The sequence below is a fragment of the Amblyomma americanum genome, chromosome 1 (genome assembly GCF_052857255.1).
Source record: "Amblyomma americanum isolate KBUSLIRL-KWMA chromosome 1, ASM5285725v1, whole genome shotgun sequence".
NCBI lineage: Eukaryota > Metazoa > Arthropoda > Arachnida > Ixodida > Ixodidae > Amblyomma > Amblyomma americanum.
In genome coordinates, this window is record NC_135497.1 from 505,374,401 (window position 1) to 505,393,274 (window position 18,874).

General features: G+C 46.9%; 1 protein-coding gene across 4 annotated transcripts in view; it reads right to left on the reverse strand.

The window, feature by feature from the left end:
- Positions 1 to 1,079: 1,079 nt before the first annotated feature.
- Positions 1,080 to 18,874, reverse strand: part of Mp (collagen XV/XVIII-type protein multiplexin) — a 307,755-nt gene continuing 289,960 nt past the window's right edge. For all 4 annotated transcript variants that reach the window (XM_077650856.1, XM_077650855.1, XM_077650854.1 and 1 more), the window contains 4 exons: positions 17,752 to 17,946; positions 15,628 to 15,743; positions 13,348 to 13,487; positions 1,080 to 8,132 (listed from right to left, as the gene is read on the reverse strand). In XM_077650856.1, the coding sequence (XP_077506982.1) occupies positions 7,903 to 8,132; positions 13,348 to 13,487; positions 15,628 to 15,743; positions 17,752 to 17,946 (681 nt within the window). In that variant the 3' untranslated portion in view covers positions 1,080 to 7,902. The remainder of the gene's footprint in view (positions 8,133 to 13,347; positions 13,488 to 15,627; positions 15,744 to 17,751; positions 17,947 to 18,874) is intronic.

Consider the following 18,874-nt stretch of genomic DNA (forward strand, 5'->3'; position numbering starts at 1 on the left):
ACTCCTGTACACGTTTCCTGCGGACAAGTCTTGCACACGCTAATGAGGCAAGAAAGGCTTCCGCCTTATTACCGGTTGAGGGGAACGGGATATTGCTTACGCGGTCAATGGGAAGGCGACAGGAAGAAGCTGCATGCATATCCTTCCGCCTTACTGCTCTGCGCAGCCTCGTGTGGGCCGTTTCAGCCAGAAGCCGTGGGCGCGAGCGCAGCCAGAGGCCAGAGAAGCCAGAGGCGCGAGCGCAGCGGGGCTCTCCAAATCGTGCTGGCAATTATTTGTGCGCGAGAAGGGACTGGAAATGCAAACACTCCCTCATTCTCTGTGCTTTATTTTGTTCTCACCTTGGCCGAGAGGTAGGATAATAGGTTCCCTTTTGTGGTCTTCGTGGTATCTGCAGTTCGTATTGCAACGCTCCTCTCCAAGAAACATTGCTGCGATGTGTGCCTGAGGGGCCCCGAGATTATTTCCAGTATAACGGCAAGCTGAGCTGACTGGTACGTACATGATCGTTCACAAAGCGCAGCGAAGAAAGACGGAATTGTATTTTTTTGCGTTTTCCCAAATAAACCTTCATTTGATTATCAGCGCCGGTCCTGTCACTCTCTTTCTCCACGAAAAAATTCTTTTCAATGAGTTCAAATGTGTTTTCGTAGTTTATTTTCCTGGCCGGAAACCTTAGAGCTCTCTCTTTTTGCTCCTTTCTCAGCTAAAAAGGGAACAACGGGCCTATTGGTCGATTATCCAGTCCCCGTGTAGCTGTCCAATGGCATTTGCCGCCTCGTATTCAGCTCCGAAAATGTCCGCAGTGTTCCGACGCTGTCGGCCCGAAACAACGCCTCTGAAGACGATAAAACTAAAAATAGCGCCGACTTCACAGCTTTGAGGCATCGCCGCGCACGGACTGTGTCGTGGGCTTCTTCAAAGGCTCGCAATCAGTTTTGTCACTCGCGGTGAAGGAGCGCACCTGGAAAAGCGCTCGTGACCGTTTGGCTCACCGACGGGATTTCTTTGATCAGAGGAGCAAGTCTGATCTGCAGGTTCAAGTGAGATGAGGCACACGCAGCAGGAAGGACTCCGGGAGATGTTTTCCATAAAAAAAGACGTTTATTACACTATAAATCACGACAACACACACATATTCGGTTCCTATGTGACTAAGTGACAAATATTGCTCTAAGAGTTGGTGTTCTGAATGGTACGGTGACCCACTATTACACTCAAAGAAACTAAAAACAGAGTCGAACAAGGACGCACATAGGTACAGACAGGTAAACCTTCTCACCGCGCGTGCGCCGCACAATTCGTGGAATTTTTGTCGTGCTTCGCGAATGACTCGTTCAAAGAAGAACGCCTGGCACAACCTAACGCAGAAAGGTGGAACAGGTTTTGTTCTTGTTACGTGCGACAAGCGTGTGTGCCCATCGCCAAGGTCGATTATTGGTTTCGGAGTGTCAGCACTGGGCCATCTGCATTCCGCGTTAAGTGTTTGTGCTTCAAACGAAAATATTCGGGTAAAAACAACGACTACTGCCTTTCGAAAGCGCAGTTGGTTTCTGCTGCCAAAAGAAAAATATTCTCAAGATGAAAAGGTACCGGCATGTGCTGGTGAGTGCTGAGTATTTTGTTGTAAACATTTCGTAGCGCGTGTTTTTGTAACAAGGCAGTAGTAACAACAAAACTTTGCTAGCAAATTCTGTTGACATGAACTGTGGTTATTTATTTTTTTCTTCTTCAGAGGTTCACATCTACGTCAGCACGTATTAAACGTCGGGTGAATTTTTGTAAGATGCCATACAGTGCGAGGTAAGTGTTGAATGATCGTGTCAAGAGAAACAAGAAAATATTAAAAAGGCAAAAATGATTTTTGGCTCCGGCTGTACACCTGTCACAGTAGGTTTCTTTTCTTCGAACACAGATTCGTTAAAAACATAAGAAAAGAAGACTACATGAAGTGCCTGAAGGTGGCTGACGTTCTGTCCTGATAATCAGAAAAGGATGTGTGTCCTCCGCGCGACTTTAGCGAAGCAAAAGACGCCATGGTTACTTAGCACACCGATAACAGCGCTCGCGGAGAGATGTTTACGATGGCTTACAGACAGGCTGCGATATATGTGACACGAGCTCAAGACACAAAAATGCACACAGTTTTGACAATTCATGCATAAATTACCGTTGACGTAGTGTGATGATAAATGTATGGGAACACACATAGACTGAAGTACAGAGTCCCAGCCAGCCCCCGCCACCCCCATCCCCTGACTTCCATGCAGTATCATGCGTTCTCTTTCCCAAACCTTTTTTTCTCTACCAGAGCTCATAACGGGATGCCTTCCATATTCCTCCTATTGTAGTTGATTTAATCCCTGTTTCCGCAACGCCTGCGTGGAAGAGTTACTGTGACACCAATTAATTAGCTTAATTGGTGAAAAACCACGATCGCTCCACTTAAGACTTCACTAGAAGCACACGCACATACAAAACGCCGCCTGAGTTGGGGCACGAAAAACACTCGTAAAAAAGTAGACACTGTTGTGCAAACAAGAAAGCACATGATAATTGCCCTTTTCTGCAGAGAAACTGAAGCCCTCAGAGCCGCTAATCTGGCTTTACTATAGGATGCAAAGTTAGTGGGGAATTTTTCTTGCTGAGAGGTGACAAAACACGTCACCTGTTTCTCACTGTAGAACGCATATGAAACTGCAGAGCAATGTTCAAGAAGGCAGTGCCCAAAGGCGCGTACTCCGAAGTACACACTACAGTGCCTGGAGCCTTCGAAGCCGGCCAGGGCCGCAAAGAGTGCTCGCGGCTTCAGACAAGCGTTGCTGCGGCATGCACCGGTGCTTTGCCGTAAAGACCGTGCGCCAAACTTGGCAGCCAGCGTCTGGTACCGCTATAGCTCGCTTAACAGCGCGTCGCTCGCGTGCTGTAGAGAACCGAGCCGCTTTCTGCACACGCGTTGCTGTGTAAAAAAGAGATGCGAACAGGCGGGGCTGAACCTGCTCTCTTTTGATAAAAGTTTATTGCCAGTTGTGAATGCTCTATTCTAGGCATATTAAATTCCAGCATGACTTCCATCCAATTCTTTGTTGAATGACTAATGTCCTGCTGTGTACATTTTCTTTCTCCCTAAGTTCTAGCTGCGCAGACTCGACGGGATTCGTCCTTCTTAAAGTAAACCCATTTTCATCTGTGACAGTAAGTTACCGACTAGAATAAACACACGTATCAAAGTTTCGAAGCTGCTCATGTCTGTTGTAGTTTTTCTCACAATTTTAAACAAAATTTCCAGCCTTTTCAGTACTCTCTTGAGGAAAGTGTTTAAATGTCGGCGCCACTTTTTTTCAAGGACACGTCTGATTGCGACTGTCAGCGCATGGCTGAAGTTTTATGGTATGCCCAAATTGAGTGTTTATGTTGATGTTTACACGCCCCTGAACTAAGGGTTATTTTTGTGCAATGCACCTCAATGAAGGAGCTAATTCGCTTGTTTCCGTATGTCAGGTGCATAGACTCTGACAGTGTTTGGCGTGAATAGAAAGAACACTTAGGAGCTGACTACCCGACTCATAGAGAAAGGCGTCTGAAAAACTCACTATATAACAAAAGCAAACAAAGTAATAGAGTCTTTAATTTGCTCATCGTGCGCCTGATTTATACAAAATGGTCATATAAAGTAAGGCGTACGAAATAACACCTTACTGCATAATAAAAACTGGTAAAATAATAGTACATTTATTCTTTGAAAGTGCGCCTAATTTATGAGAGATGAAGAATAGGCTACCCAGCAGCACCCTCAGTCTAATCGGGAGTGCGCTGAAAGTTCGTTAAGCACTCCAAGGCAAAATTTGTCCGAAGTAATGTTCGAAAAGTCGTCGAAGGGCTATCGGCTGTAAACTAGATTTGCTCTGCAACCTCCACCATTTTCAGCGGCGCAGTATCCTTCAACATTTGCTCTGATATATATGTTGAACATTTCTCAAAAGTTCGAACGTACAATTAAATGTTATAATCGCTGCCCATCTTTACTTTCAAGTCTTTCTTGACCACTTCCGACCCCCACTGTACCCGTAACTTTCGCTGAGAAAGTGGGCTGTGAGGCCTCACCCAGGAGGAAATTGTCCACTGCTGGATTATGCGAGATGACGAGCTTTAATCACGCTTCTCCTGGATTCGACCCCGCGTTGCTCATGAAGCTACGGCATCAGTATACTGCAGCGAAGACTGTCCGTTTGTCGGAGTGGATTTATTCAACATTAAGTCACTCTTTGAAGGCGAGCTAGGATGCATTCTAATGTTATGAAAGCATTGACACGCATTCTACACGGTATCTACACATCCCTGCAGAACACTGGTAACATGAATCCGCCTGCAAGTGCTCAGGGGACGTGCATCAGAGGAGTGAAGGATCAGTACACCTTCGCTTGCACTTCACTGCACCCAACGAAGGATAATTGGACGCTACAATGTCGCGAGACCGCACTTACAAACCTGCATACACAACCTCTCAGATTATGGATTGCTGCGTGCTTACCATCGCCTTGACTTAGTGTGCTGCTTTTATTGAAGTATTAGTTTGTTTGCAAAACGAAAGAAAAAGTTGGCACCATCACTTCACAACGCATGCCATTCGGACCTGCTAGTCATGTGCAGACGGCAATGCCAACCTTAACCGAATAAGAAAAGCAATACTTTTCGTAGTTGCGATCGAAGCACCAGCACTACCCTGCTCTGCATGTGAAGTGTTCTGTTTGGCAAAAAGAAGCCTTTGTAATGGCAAATCAAATCAAAGCAAACGACCTAAGCCACTGAACGTACTGTGTGTTCAAAACATCCCACTCGTTCCAGGCTACAATCTAGGGAAAACATAATACTGTTTATGTAGCACCTCTAGCAATCTTGCCTTTTATGCTTAGCAGCCGGCAAGTAACTTTTCCTCAAAACACCATGAATACGTTGACAAAGCCGAATGACAAATTACAACACACGACTGAACTTTATACCAGCATGAAAGACCACACCAAGAACGCTTTCGTTATGGATATGCTGAAGGGATATGTGACGATGTGGCGGGCAGAAATCGTTTTCGCCGCTTTTCTAACAGAGAATACTGACATCCTACAGCATCCACAAACTCGCACATACGCAAAAAGAAGAAAAAAGAAAGTCTGTATGGCCGGCGGAAGCCGTTCGTAGACTTCATTTCTGACGATTGCTACACCTTTTCCTAATGACACTTATAATATACACTGCGTTCAGCGAAATCCGCACCTCAAGCATTGCCGCAGGTAAAAAAAAAAAACAAAAACATTACGGAAGGATTCAAGTTATTGCCAGATGATAATGGTTTCAAGTGCTCATAACACGTCCTATGCGGGTGTATATGACGGAACACAAAAGTTAAATAAAACCAGTGAAAACGAATGCGTGTCAGCTACAGCTTTTCGAATAATAATAAGAATTGGTTTTGGGGGAAAGGAAATGGCGCAGTATCTGTATCATATATCGTTGGACACCTGAACCGCGCCGTAAGGGCAGGGATAAAGGAGAGAGTGGAAGAAGAAAGGAAGAGAGAAGTGCCGTAGTGGAGGGCTCCGGAATAATTTCGACCACATGGGGATCTTTAGCGTGCACTGACATCGCACAGCACACGGGCGCCTTAGCGTTTTGCTCCATAAAAACGCAGCCGCCGCGGTCGGGTTCAAACCCGGGAACTCCGTATAAGTAGTCGAGCGCCCTAACCACTGAGCCACCGCTGCGGGTAGCTTTTCGAAGTGCTAACATAGCTTGCGCACAAGTTCAGTATTTTGCCGGTTCGAGCGTCCGCTTTCCTTGAATTCCGACATGAAGAAAGAAGTGCCGCCAGAACGCTGGCAGATAAGAATGCAACTACATTTTTTCGTGGATGAATGTAAGAAATGCGTTAAGGACAAGACAGTAACGTCAGTTGAGTTTCCCAGCCGCACGCACCACGACGCACAGATGCTGCCTGTAGGACGGTCACGGTTGCTTGGCATTGTTCTCCCTCGACGCATATCACAAAACAATTGCCTTTAATTATGCTAGTAAAACGTCATCCACTAAAGCCATCGCATCCATGGAAACGTCACACGCTTCTGCTCCCCTTGTTCAATACGCCTCCTCCTGGCAAACGCAGCAAGCTTTCGCGGTCCTGTAAAAGAAACCACTAGAGGCGATTGCATCCCAACTGCCACGAGAACGACAAACAGAAAATGACTGTAATAGATATTGGGAAGAACGAAGACGAACATGGGAACCGTGAAAAATAAGTTGGCTCCAATTCTGCCACCGTTGCTGGGTGTGATTGAACATGTGACTGTTCTTTTTTTTTTTTTGGCAGCGGAGACAAACAGCCGCTAAATTAAAAGCTTTGATATGTGGGGTTTAACGTCCTGACGCTGCGCCACCTGGACTTATTTAACGTGCGTTGACATCGCACAGTAGACGAGTGTTTTTGCATTTGGCCTCCACCGAAATTCTCCCGTCGCAGTGCTAAAAACGCGCTGCTAGAAAGTGTTTGAAGGAAACGCCAACACTTTTCAGTTGGGCCCACCTCTCAGTGTACCCACGGATTTAAAAGTTTTGTTGGAGTAAAACTGTGCCGCTCTCGCAAGTTCTTTTTTTCGTGAAAGAATGCTACAGCTCAACACAAAATAAAGTGATTTGAATATGCGCCGGAAACTTTTCTACAATGAAACTTTTCTACAATATACAAGGTTTGCGAAATCAGGCAAAAACAGGCAAACTCTGATAGACCAGTTCGTTAGTCACTCGCGACATTCTCTGTAGACAGTATACACAAACATGTGCCACAACAATCTCACAAGTCAAGATATAAACAAAAATAGTCAACAGATGACAAGGGAGAGATGAGTCCCGGAGCCACCTGCTAGATCACGTTCATTCGAAGCCAAACCCACTGCAAGAAACTGCTCGACGCTACGCGTTAAAAAACGCACACACAAAGTCACACGTGATCCTTGTGAGAGAGGTCGGGACTACTTGTTTCAGCTAAAAAGGGCCACATTTTTATATGACAAGGAACCACGTCACAGCCATTGTTTCGAATATCTCAAGTGCAACCCAGTGCATTGCGCGTAAGAGCACCACGCTGCGTCACCAGCTTGAGTGGCGCAGCCCCCGCCAGAGCGCAGCTGACCACAGCTGTCTATGTCATCTCGTGACTGGAAAGAAGAAATACAAGAATCACCCTTCGAGGGATTTTCTCGAACTGCAAGCACGTTCAAACACACTGGTGCGCAAACTACGCGTAGCCCTTGTTTGCATTGGCGCTGCCTACCTTAGAAGCGAGCGAAATAAGTTACCTGCACTCGCTGCCAAAAGAAAGACAACCACTCGACGGATGGTGCAGAGTGTGTAGGTATTTCCCTCTAGCTACAGCTGCGGAATTACGGATGTAGGCTGAAGCGACCCAACGCAGCAAGAAAAATTAGTGAACCTTGCCTACGTGTTCACATTTTTTCTTCTAGAGTAGGGTTCACTGTTGGATTCTTAGCATTTACGGGTTATGTCTGCGTTCTTACCGCCATCGTAGCAGCATATGCGTAAGAACATTTCGACTTCTAAAAGAAGCTCTGAATCCGGTCCGTCAGAGGCTTGGACGACTCAAACTTGTCTAAATGCACCGTTTCCTTTTCAACCGATTCGCCAGCTTGCTTAGTCACTCGAAGCATTCCCACCAGTTTCGACTGGTTAGGCACGACACACGACAAAGCTTGTATGGGGTGAAAAGTATTGCTGCTTTGGAACAGGTGGTTTGGGCTGTGACTCCCATTGTCTCCGCGCTCTCGCTCAGGTGTCGCGTTTCAGAGCGTATGCAAATAAAAACTCCCTGAACGCGTTTAGAAAGGGACCGAGACTCATTCATGGCTTGGAGTTTCCTTCTTCGGGCTGCGGGGGCCATAGGGACCTCCACCACAGCTCCCACGAGGACAGCGGCAGCGTGTGTGCAGGAGCCAGGGGCAGCGTGTGGTTGTTGCTGGCGTGGCGTCTGCGCCGCCTTCCGTGCTGCTGCTCCAGCTGGTCGTGCTGCTGGCTGGTCACTTCAACGCACAGCACCACGAAGTTACTGGCGCACGAGTGGCGCTCCTGACCTGCGGAGGAATAGCTCGTGTTCACTGCTGCGACGCCACCTTATTAAAGGGGTACAGAGACACTAAGTTTTTTGGTTACGAGTTTTTTCTTGATGATGTGCAGTACATTATTAGACGTGGCTCGCCATGTAAAATTGGTTCACGCTTGGTAAGGAATTTACAGTTGAAGTTATTTTCCCATGAAGCTTCTGTTTCAGCAGCGGTACGGTGACTGTCACGTCACAAGGAGCTTTATGATCACTTGTTGTAAACAAACTGCAATATAATGGCTATCTGCTCAGTCCCTGTCATTCCTGCTCCTGGGGCGGGCTAGCATAAGAGCTGCAGGGAATCAAACTCGCAAAACATTGATTGTTTCTTTGACGTTACAAATAGATTTTAGCTCACGTGATGCATATTATAACCGTAGCACAATCGCTGCTTCGTCGGGCCACGATTTCTGACCGCGAACCAAAAACGCGCGCCACAGGAGATTTACGCCCGGTGCCAAAACAAAAAGCTTTCTCTGTGATCTGCAGGAACATTGCATCGATTCACAGCCGCGAAAGATGCATGGTATAACCGCTCCACTCGCGAGCCGAAGCAGCAGTCGTAGCAATAGACAACGTCAACGAAGGCACTCCAATAAAAGAAAAGTATATTTTGTCGTCTGGGAAGCTGATGGCCGCTTAGTGATGGGACCGCCAGGAAATAATTTCCGTCCGCTGGCTGCTGAAGAGCGATAGAACAAGACGCACGCCTTATGCACTGTTATAAGGGAGTAATTACTCATTAGTACCCACCCAAGTGCAGCCATACGGCTACAACGAGCCCAGGATCCTTGGACAAAGGTTTGGAATGTTGGAATATTATAAGGTACTCTTACGGAAATATTGAACTTCGGTTCACTCTTCCGATTCGAAAATATTTCCAGTTTTTCCGTCGCTTGCATCGAGTAGTTAAGACTGCCATAGAAAAGCAATGGGGAACGTTCCTGACGATAGAAAAAACGTTAATAGCAAAAAAGGCAAACCTGCTGATGGAAGATCTGCGGGCATAATGATTGTTATAGGGAAATCTCACAATATATAAAAAATGCGTTCATAATCTATTTCCTGTTGATAAATGCTTTTGTCCAGAATTTCTGGGTATGAAAGAAAGCTATGCAGTTTTCGCAGAAGCTTCGCAGTTGAATAAAAATTCGCCTCGGTCTGGGGTTCGAGCCCACGACCACCGCCACACCGGAGCAGTCGCTGTACCAACCGAACTAACCTGAACGGTTAGCATATAGTAGGGCGAGAGCGAATTGAGCAACAACTAGAGTTGCTAATAGTGCTGGCCCTTTTTCATCTGCGTCCACCTAAGCGCAGACGTACGGGTGCATGCTAATACTTCCTTATTGCAAATCTACCGCACCTTGGAGAATTACCCTAAACACCGGATCAATTACGCACTGTTATTGAACTGGACGAAAGAAAAGTAGGAAAAAAGACTCGGGCCCAAAGTGGCGCACAAGAAAGGGCCGCTTCGCAAACACAGCGCAACCTCTCACTAATTCTTTGCCGCAATGCCAAATTCCGCGAACGAGGGTTCGTCAGCCCTCTAGTTTAGAGATTTAGTCCCATCTGATTGCTTCTTGCCCGAAAATTGAAAAATCGGAGGAATTCTTTACGTTGGTAAAGAAGTTTGTGCGCTGCTTAGAAATTCACGTTTACAAACGTGGAGGACGAAGTGCAGAACATGAAGCGCAACTATAGCAACTGTCTGCTCCACTTCAGCGCCGGAGGCGGTATCATGGAACACGTGAAAAACAGTGAAAACACATAAAGACGTGCGATAAAACATCCACTGAAGTCGCATCAGCCAGTTCTGATTAAATGGTGACGTGCTTCTTTCTACGGCTCTGTTTCTTAAGTTTCTGGGCTGGATTTTTGCTTGGCGAAGGGCGTATGAACTGAAAATTTCGCTCTCATCCGTGAGAGCAATTGACGGGGCGCTGAGGCATGCACCGCGTTCTCCGGATCTCATACTATACTCTCTTCTAGTATCTCACGCGTCAGCCTATCTTTAGAGTACACGAGAATGATTCTTCCTTGAAATTTTGCCATACACTCCCTGCATCTTTTACAATGTTCGGCCAAACTATGGCGCGGTTAGCAACCCGCATGCGTTTTTGTGCTCGCAGTCTTTCACTCATGAATCTTCCATTTCGACCGATATAGGCTTTCCTGCATGAAAATGAACTCATACACAACACCAGTGCTGCACAGGAAAAAATTACACTTGTGCTGAATATTGCATGTTTATGGTTTATGGGGGTTTAAGGTCCCAAAGTGACTGAGGCTATGAGGGACGCCGTAGTGAAGGGCTCCGGAAGTTTCGACCACCTGGGGTTCTTTAACGTGCACTGACATCGCATAGTACACGGGCCTCTAGAGTTTCGCCAACATCGAAATTCGACCGCACGACCGGGATCGAACCCTTGTCTTTCCGGAGAGCTGCCAAGCGCCATAACCATTGAGCCACCGCGGCGGCTTAATGTTGCATGTGCTTGCACGACGTTTCCGTCTCGCCTTGTATGCATTCTTGCACATTCCTTATAGCTGTGGGGAAATCCTCGGCTCATAGGCCCGTCGCCAAGCAAAAACCACCGCCGAAACTGAAAACACAGTCTCACACAGAAGCACGCCACCCATACGAATTCAGAGAACGTTTTGTGCCACATTTTTGTGTTTTCTTTTTTTGACGTTAAGGGTTCTGTTCAGAGGAAAACCCGGCGTCGTAGCTGGCGTTGGCCTGTCGAAAAAAACCGGATTGATGAGGGGGTCGCGACGTCACACGTGAAACTGTGGAATCGCATGTGAAACATTTTTGGACGGAAATTTTGAATATTGAAATATTTTGAGGCACTGTTTTGAAAATATTGAAGGTAATGGTCCATTCTTCTGATGCGTAGCAAATCTTTCTTTTAAAGTCTGCGTCGCTTGCATTGAGTAGTTAAGACTGCCGTAGAAAACCGATGGGGAACGTTTTTTACGACAGTAAAAATGTTAATAGCAAATAAAAACGAAACAACGCAGGCTTACCGACGGGAGATCTGCAGATATATTGACTGTTACAGTGAAATGTTAAAATATATGAAAAAATTGCGTTCATAATCTCGTTTGCGTTGAATAATGCTTTTGTCCAGAATTGCTGGGTATAGAAAACTGATTAGAACGTTAGATATATGGCGATCTAAGGTGGCAATATGACTAAAACACTCTTACGTCATGTTCCTGAGAATGCACAGTAAATTAATTTCGCTAAAGAGAAAATTGGGGTGATTAGATGGGAATAAACCCTGTGACCCTTGGGTCGCGACTTAGACATACTACCTCTAGGCCACCGATGCAGGTTCATTGGACTTGATTAAAGGGAGGTCTTGTCCGACAGCGTCCGTGTGAGCGAAGTGATATGCAAAGAGGACCCCAGGTCATACCCCACAGGCGGAGCTTAAGCGTCCCCCGGATTTTTTTCCACCAAGCTCTGCGCGAGTCTGCTCCCCAGCGACGGGGTGGAGCCGACTGTTGCTAGTTGCGCGTTGTTGTGTGTACTTCCTCCTCTCCTTTTTTGTCTTTCTGTGAATGTTAATCGCAAAGCAGCGCACAAACTCCTTTAAGAGAATTATGTTACACCAACTAGCCTCAAACAACTTTTGTTTCAAAAATTTTTGTCCAGTGGAGATGCCAGCATTGAGTAGTTTGTTGCCAAAACAAAAAGAGCGGGAGGAGGGTTCTGGGAAAGCGGTTATCAGGAAATGATGCTTTAACCGGTTTGACCAACTCCTGCTAGTGTGTGTAATTAAAAGTAAATGTCCATATTACAAAGACTCTAATCTGTAGTCGTTAACCTTCACTCTACATAGGGAAAGAAACACAGAAGGAAGTTTGTATTTTCTTTTCGAGCTGGGACTCCCCATTTTCTCTCAATGGTGCATAAACGTACAAAATTAGCACAGAGCTCCAAGAGTGACGATTTGTTGATGAGAAGTGGGGGGTCAATTTCCCAGCGTAAAGAAAGGACACCCTTACGTACAAAACTTTTGCGCAGACTCTCAAAGCATTTGCCGCTGTACTCTAACAGATGATGCCTTAACAAGAAGGGATGACAAGCCGGAAATGTCCACAATCAATGCCGCCTGTGAAAAGTCAAAACAGGCCTGCGACTGCAAGCCTCTCCGTTACTTACGCCAATCAGCTTTCGCTGATTAATTCACTAACCCGGTAAATTTAGATCGAATATTTTTCCACCGTTGCCGCTTCAAGAGTGCTCTCTCATGACATCACGCTTATCGAATTCAAGACCGGGCTATCACAACTGGCCGCCCAGCGTTTTAAAAACTGAATATATGTACTGACCACGCGTTGCTGGAACGAGCAGAAATGTCTCGCAGGGATTGGCAGGGAAATTCCTTCTGATAGAAAGTTTGTGGTTCTGCGAAACTGGATGAACGGATGAAATAAGGACGACGAAATTTTGCTACCAGACTGAATTCCTCGCTTTCCTTCAGTGCGGTGTGCTGCACTGTGCGCATAAGGTTTTCTTGAAAGCAATCGACTCGAACTGCGAGTGCCATCAATATCTCGAGGAGAAAAGTTTGTCTCTGCCAGCAGGAATTAAAAAAAATATTCGATCTAAATTTACCGGGTTAGTGAATTAACCAGCGAAAGCTGAATGGCGTAAGTGACGGAGAGGCTTGCAGTCGCAGGCCTGTTTTGACTTTTCACAGGCGACTGCCCGGTTGGGAGTCTCACAAGCCCCTTTTGGCGTCCGTACGCTCACATGCATACTCGGCCTTCTTCCGCTTACTGTTCGATCACGTTCCCTGCACACTTCACGGACTCGAGGGCCCGTAAGCACGAAGCAAATAGTCTAGTTCCCAGTGTTGTTTTCTTCGCAGTCTAAACTCTCGGTTGGTTTTGAGGACAGAAAATGTGCATAACCGGGTCCCTGGAATAGTGGACACCTCAGTCGTGATTTGAGGTACGTGGAGGTGGTGTCCACCTGGCGTGTAACGCGTTACACAGCTGCCGCTGTACATTGCTTCCACTAAATGGCTTGCACAAAGCTATTGCAGCTTTCGCTGTAAAAGCAGGGATTAAAAAATTTGAACAGGTCTGCACCTCATCTGCTTCTGCAGGACAGCAACGGGCTCATTCGCCACCACCGAGCACAAACAAGGGAACCTCCTCACCAAGAAGGCGCGCCTGGGAGCCCAGAAGAGATGAGGCGAGACCGTATCGGGCGGGCGCGCCCGAGTGCCATGCATCGCAGTAGTTCTCCATGTCACGGGAGCCCAGCACGTCGGCACCGTGCCACACCATCTTGCGGTGCCTGCGACGGAAATGTGGGCTCAACAGTCTGAGCATGGCAGCGAGCCACCTCAGGCTCGATAAGTGAACCTGCGCCGTAGTAGCCACTCCGTAGCGAAGTGCTGCATGGCGCTAGCTCCACCAGCAACGAAAATACCGTAGCGCTAGGCGTTGGGCCTCAAATTAGTGGTAACGAGGAATGCGGGCGTCCACATCTGAAGAGGTGATAATTCTGCAATGCTGCACTGAACAGCCTCGATGCAGCTTTGCCGCCGTTGGATAGGGTGCGACCACGGACGGTTGTGTATATAAGGGCAACTCATGTCTTGTGACCTTCGCCCAAATAGAATTAGTAGCCACACATTGGGCGGGGTAAATTTGTTTTTACTTGGTATTTTAAAATACACGTATACGAATAAACCGTGCATAATTTCTTCCCCTGGCAAAACATGGTGTTCCGTGATGCTAACTTGAGATGCTTTTGATGACCGGCAGAATTCCCCTCCGACGGCCTTTGCTCTTTTTCGCAAACATCCGAGATGTCCCCGCTTTGCGTGAGATTCGATTTGCAACCATACCCCCTAAGCCTCCTAACAAGCGACTTTACTTCCCTTCACCAGCCCGGACAATATTGCGGATGATTGCAGGATTTTAGCCTCGGAAGCAATAGTCTCCTGTTCACGCATGAACTGCCGAAAGACGACATAATACAATTCTTAGATATCGAGGCGCGTTTTTCCGGCCATCACATCTGCTTGGCATATGATGGAAGCTGCAAGAAGACCCTTTCTCCTCATGACAGATTGCGTTTTTTTACGCGGCGGAGTTCCTCAGGCATATTTTAGTCAGTGTCAGTGAGAACCTACTGTAGCAGCTAAAAAATTCAAATAAATTTTATTATAGTTGAGGCGTTTTGAGAGACCCTACGCTCACAGTCTTGTTTAGACTTGGCGTATCAATACTTGTTTTGTACTTACGACTAAAGTTAACCACCCTACGCAAAACAGCGGAGAGTTGGTAAATCGCGACAAAGGCACCGATGTGCGTTATGAAATGCCAGAAATACGTATCGCGTAGTGGTTGAATCGTTGACAAAAGATGTAGAATAATTAGGATAAGAGGCTCTCGAATACGATTGTTGTGTGTCGGGCTTCATCTGTCAGATGCACCTCTATTGAAGCCTCCCGTACATCAGCCATAATGAGCAATGTTTTAAGGTCGCATTAGGGACCCAAGTCTTTGTTAACTGTTTCGGTAACATTTCAAAGGGCCATCTGTGCATGCATTCCAATCAGTATAGTTGCAGACAAGACTTGGAAAACGGTTAGTTTCTTCAGAGATAGAGCGGAAAAACAGCTGAAAAAGGCTTTATATACATTATAAACAACGCTGAGAATATGTAAGCCGGCAGCCCATCTCTCTTAAAGTTTTAGGAACCATTATTTATAATTACTCTGTCATCGGCCTTCTCAGCGGCTTGTAGCTTTACCTATTCGCCTCCGACTGCCCGACACTGCTTTCGCTTGGATACTTTTTGTTCCGTTAATATTTTTTTCATTGTATGGTATGGTATGGTATGGTGCGGTATAATTAACGTCCCGATGATGTACGCAGGCTATCAGAGACGCCGAATGGGTGGCTGAGGCTAAACAGCACCTCACACGCAGTAATGATTCGTAACTACGGCGAAGTGTATAGCTTACAACAGCCAGGGCGCTGGGCAGTCCCTGACCATCCGGACGCGCTCACAAACTCACTAACTTGACACTCTTGACTTGCCAACACGAGCTGAAGCGTCCCCATTAATAATAGCTGGCATGAGTGATGCGGGTGTTTTGAAACAGAGTATCAGTCATCGCTGGATAGGTGCTCACAGGGAAGTTTCAAGGCGGTGCACGTGTTGCGTTTTTGTTTATTGCCGAGAAAGCACATCCGGACCAGTCTCTGAAATTGAAGTTCTTTTCTTCGCATGCGCCAGCCCTATTCACGCCCGTTTCCAACTCATGCCATTCGCCCCTTGTGAATAACGCCAACACTTGTGCTGTTGTGAACAACAATAACAGCTTTGGGAATGCCGACAGTCATGAATGGAAAGATCTTTAGTTGCCCTCGCTCCGTTATTCCGATCAAGCACAACAGGTACTGTGCTACACGTGTCTTACCAAGTGGTGTCGGTGAGGACGTTGCGGCCGTCGAATGAGTAGATCCTCGGCGGGTAAGGGAACATGCCACCGCCACCGGTGAAGAGTTCTCGCCACGAGTTGAAGACCACTTCACCCTGCGAGTGAATCAACGGCACCGCGCGGCTCTCTGATTTCGGCACTTTTCTTCGCGACGGCAAAGGAAATTTTACAAAGGGCGCTCGTAGTAGTAGTACTAGCGTTAAACTTTATTGATCGTTTTGGGTTACCCAGGTGGTCTTCCCAGGTCCGAGATCCCTTTGACGAAGACCTCTTGCCAGGCTTGGCGAATGAGCTGGCGCTGTAACGGCAGCTCTGAGGCAGCAAACTTCGACTCTCACTGTTCGTAACTAATTTGTGTATCGCACGATGTTGCCTGCAGGTTTTTCCACATTGTGGCTTCTGTTTATTGAGAACTTTGTGGGGCGCTCGTGAGCAGCCCACGCCAGCGGCGCCTGACAGGCGACGCAATATGCAATATGCTGCAATTCTACCTTAAGTTGCAGCGGCCATCCAAGCAAAAAAAAAAAAAGCCTTAATCGCTGCGCTACTCTTCGCTGAGTTCGGGTGGCAGCGCACCATGATCGTAACGGCTTTTCACTTTGTTTCTTTCGTTTGTTTAGCACATGCTGTCAACATAAACTGAAGTGGCTTTTAATGACAGTGACACTGCTGCGCTTTTGTTTGCTAAGGACGTATCGATGTAGATCCCTTCCTAACTTTTGTACGGAGCCGCCTATGGTAGCGTGCCTCACAAAAACCGCGCATGCGCTATTCTGCATGGGAGCGAATAGGAACAGCTGCCGCCATGCTCGCGTTTGTGACATCAACGCACTGCACAATTCTCGTATCTGACTCGTCCCTGTTGTTTGGCGACATCAGCAGTATAGCAGACGTTATCAGGGTGTACTGACTACAGAGCTAGCTTAGAGAGAATAGGAGGTACTAGATGTTTTCCAAAAGGGAGAGCAAAAAAGTAAGCGCTTAGTAAGACTGTCGTATGCCAAAAGAACAAAATATCTTAATAAAAAAAAACACGGACCAAGCCGGGAGCTTCACTGTAGCTTCCTACTGCTCGACCTATTGACCCCGACGTCTGCCCCACGTGTCTGGTCGATCTATCGACGCAGGGCCACGTGGCTACCTATTTACAGCCGAGCTGATATTTATATCTTAATCTAATATAGGCTCTAAGTCGTAGCGACGATCAATGGCAATATCGACTTAGCTGAAAATCAATGAGTTTACTATCAGACGCTGCTTTCGCTTGAATACGTTTTGCTCCTTTAATTTTTTTTCTTTTTGCCGTGTTAATGTTATGAGATTTTCGTTTGTATCCACTCTTCGGTTGTGTATGACTTCGTTGGCGAGGAGGGCTGTCTTCTGTTCCTATGTTATCCGTCTACCGCAAGGCCATTTTGCTGAAGTGATGCGGCGCCAAGGTTGTGTTCTGCGGCGCATAAACGGTGTTTTTCTGCACAGAAGTTGTAAGTTCCGCCTGTGTCTGGTCCTCACGGCACTGCACTCTAATGCGGGTCCTCGAAGGCTGTGCGGAGAACACCACCGAGTCTTCATAAGGAGTTCCCACGGGAATAGCACTTAAGATATTTCGCACCAGTTAGCAAGACGGTCTCAGTGAGCCTCCTCAACTATTGCCGCAGTGCTAGCTTCCATGATGACGCCGTACACTTATCCGCGATCTCGGAAGATGTTCGACAGAGTTAGCTGAAAAAGTTGACCTGCCAGCATTTTATACTGAAAGAAAAAAAATCATACGAGTCTGATAAGGGCATAAATTCTCACAGCAACGAGCGAAAGCAGATTCACCTGGTAAAAAAGTGCTTAAGGGAGATTTAAGAACTCGACGCATAGCGAGTAGCAACCATAGCGCACCACTTGAGACTTCTACTAACCTCGGCCGCCAGGTGCCACTGCGCACACGCAGGTGGCGCCACCTGCTGTCATCTAGCCCGTCGGTGCATATGCGCATGCGGAACGAAAATATTCACGCGTCATAATTTAACAGTGAAAGCTTGTAGTCCAACAGAGGCCTTCTTTTGAGTACTGAACAACAAAACAAGCGCGCTTTGTGGGGAGAGGTGCCACCTTGAGGTTGACCAGCGGCAGGTCGGCATCTTTGGCGCGGACGATGCTGTCCAGGTTCTGTACCCGGGAGGCCAGGAGAGCTCGGAAGGTGCCCCGCAGGTGCGCTTGTCGCGACTGGCGATAGCACTCGTAGTCGGCGCCCCGCACCCCGTGCAGGTCGCCCGTCCACGGCTGGTTCAGCGCCGCCACGCGAAGCTGCACAGAGAAAGGTTACAGATGAGCGCTGGCTTATTTTTCTGAGAAAAGACCAGTCTTAAACTGCGAGTGGTATAAGAGCCGCGCTTGAGTTCTCCACATAATGGAGGCCTAATTAGGCTGCTTTGGCTGAAAATGCGACGAAATAAAATACAGGTGTCACCATCCCCGGCCGATTATACGCAAGTAAACTGCGTGCGTGATGTCAGTTCCTTCAACGCGAATCCCTGAGTCCTAGGCTATACCACCGTTCAGTTGTTAACGGTGATCACTGAGTCTATTTCGATGTTGACGCCACGAGTTTGAATCGGGCGGCGGGAAAATTTGCAAGCCCAAATTTGTCGGAAATAAATGCGCATTTGACTGCCAGACAAACGCGCATGAACCAAGCTAGGAACAGCCACAGAATTGGTTCTTACTTGGAACAAAAGTTAAATGGAGTTGCCCTCACTGTCCCGTTAAGTGATGAGTCCGAAGAGCTACCAAAATTTGTATAGACAGTTCTGTTTTCATATTAAAATAGTTTGCATCAAAGTAATTCAAATATTCATTAATCATACACTCAGGCGAGTTAAGTAGAAAATAAAAGGACCAGAAAAAATGACCGAAATGCTCATTTACAAAGGGCATGCTGTTACCTGGGTGCACCATGGTACCTAAAGCTGTAGCAAATTTAAGTATCTGAGTCACTTGCACTGGCGACAAGGCAGCCGCAATTTCAAGATGTTTCCAAACACTTTATTGTGAGCCTGCGCTACCAATAACTTGCAGTACTCTCATTTGTGGTTTCACTGTACGTGTGCCGAATGCATTTTCATGCAACGCGCTGTACAAGACTTGCGCCTGTCGGCACTGAACGTTTCTACGGAACAAGTATGAGTTTTGAGTGTGAAATTTTCTGGGCTGCATTCCCTTAGAATGACAAAGA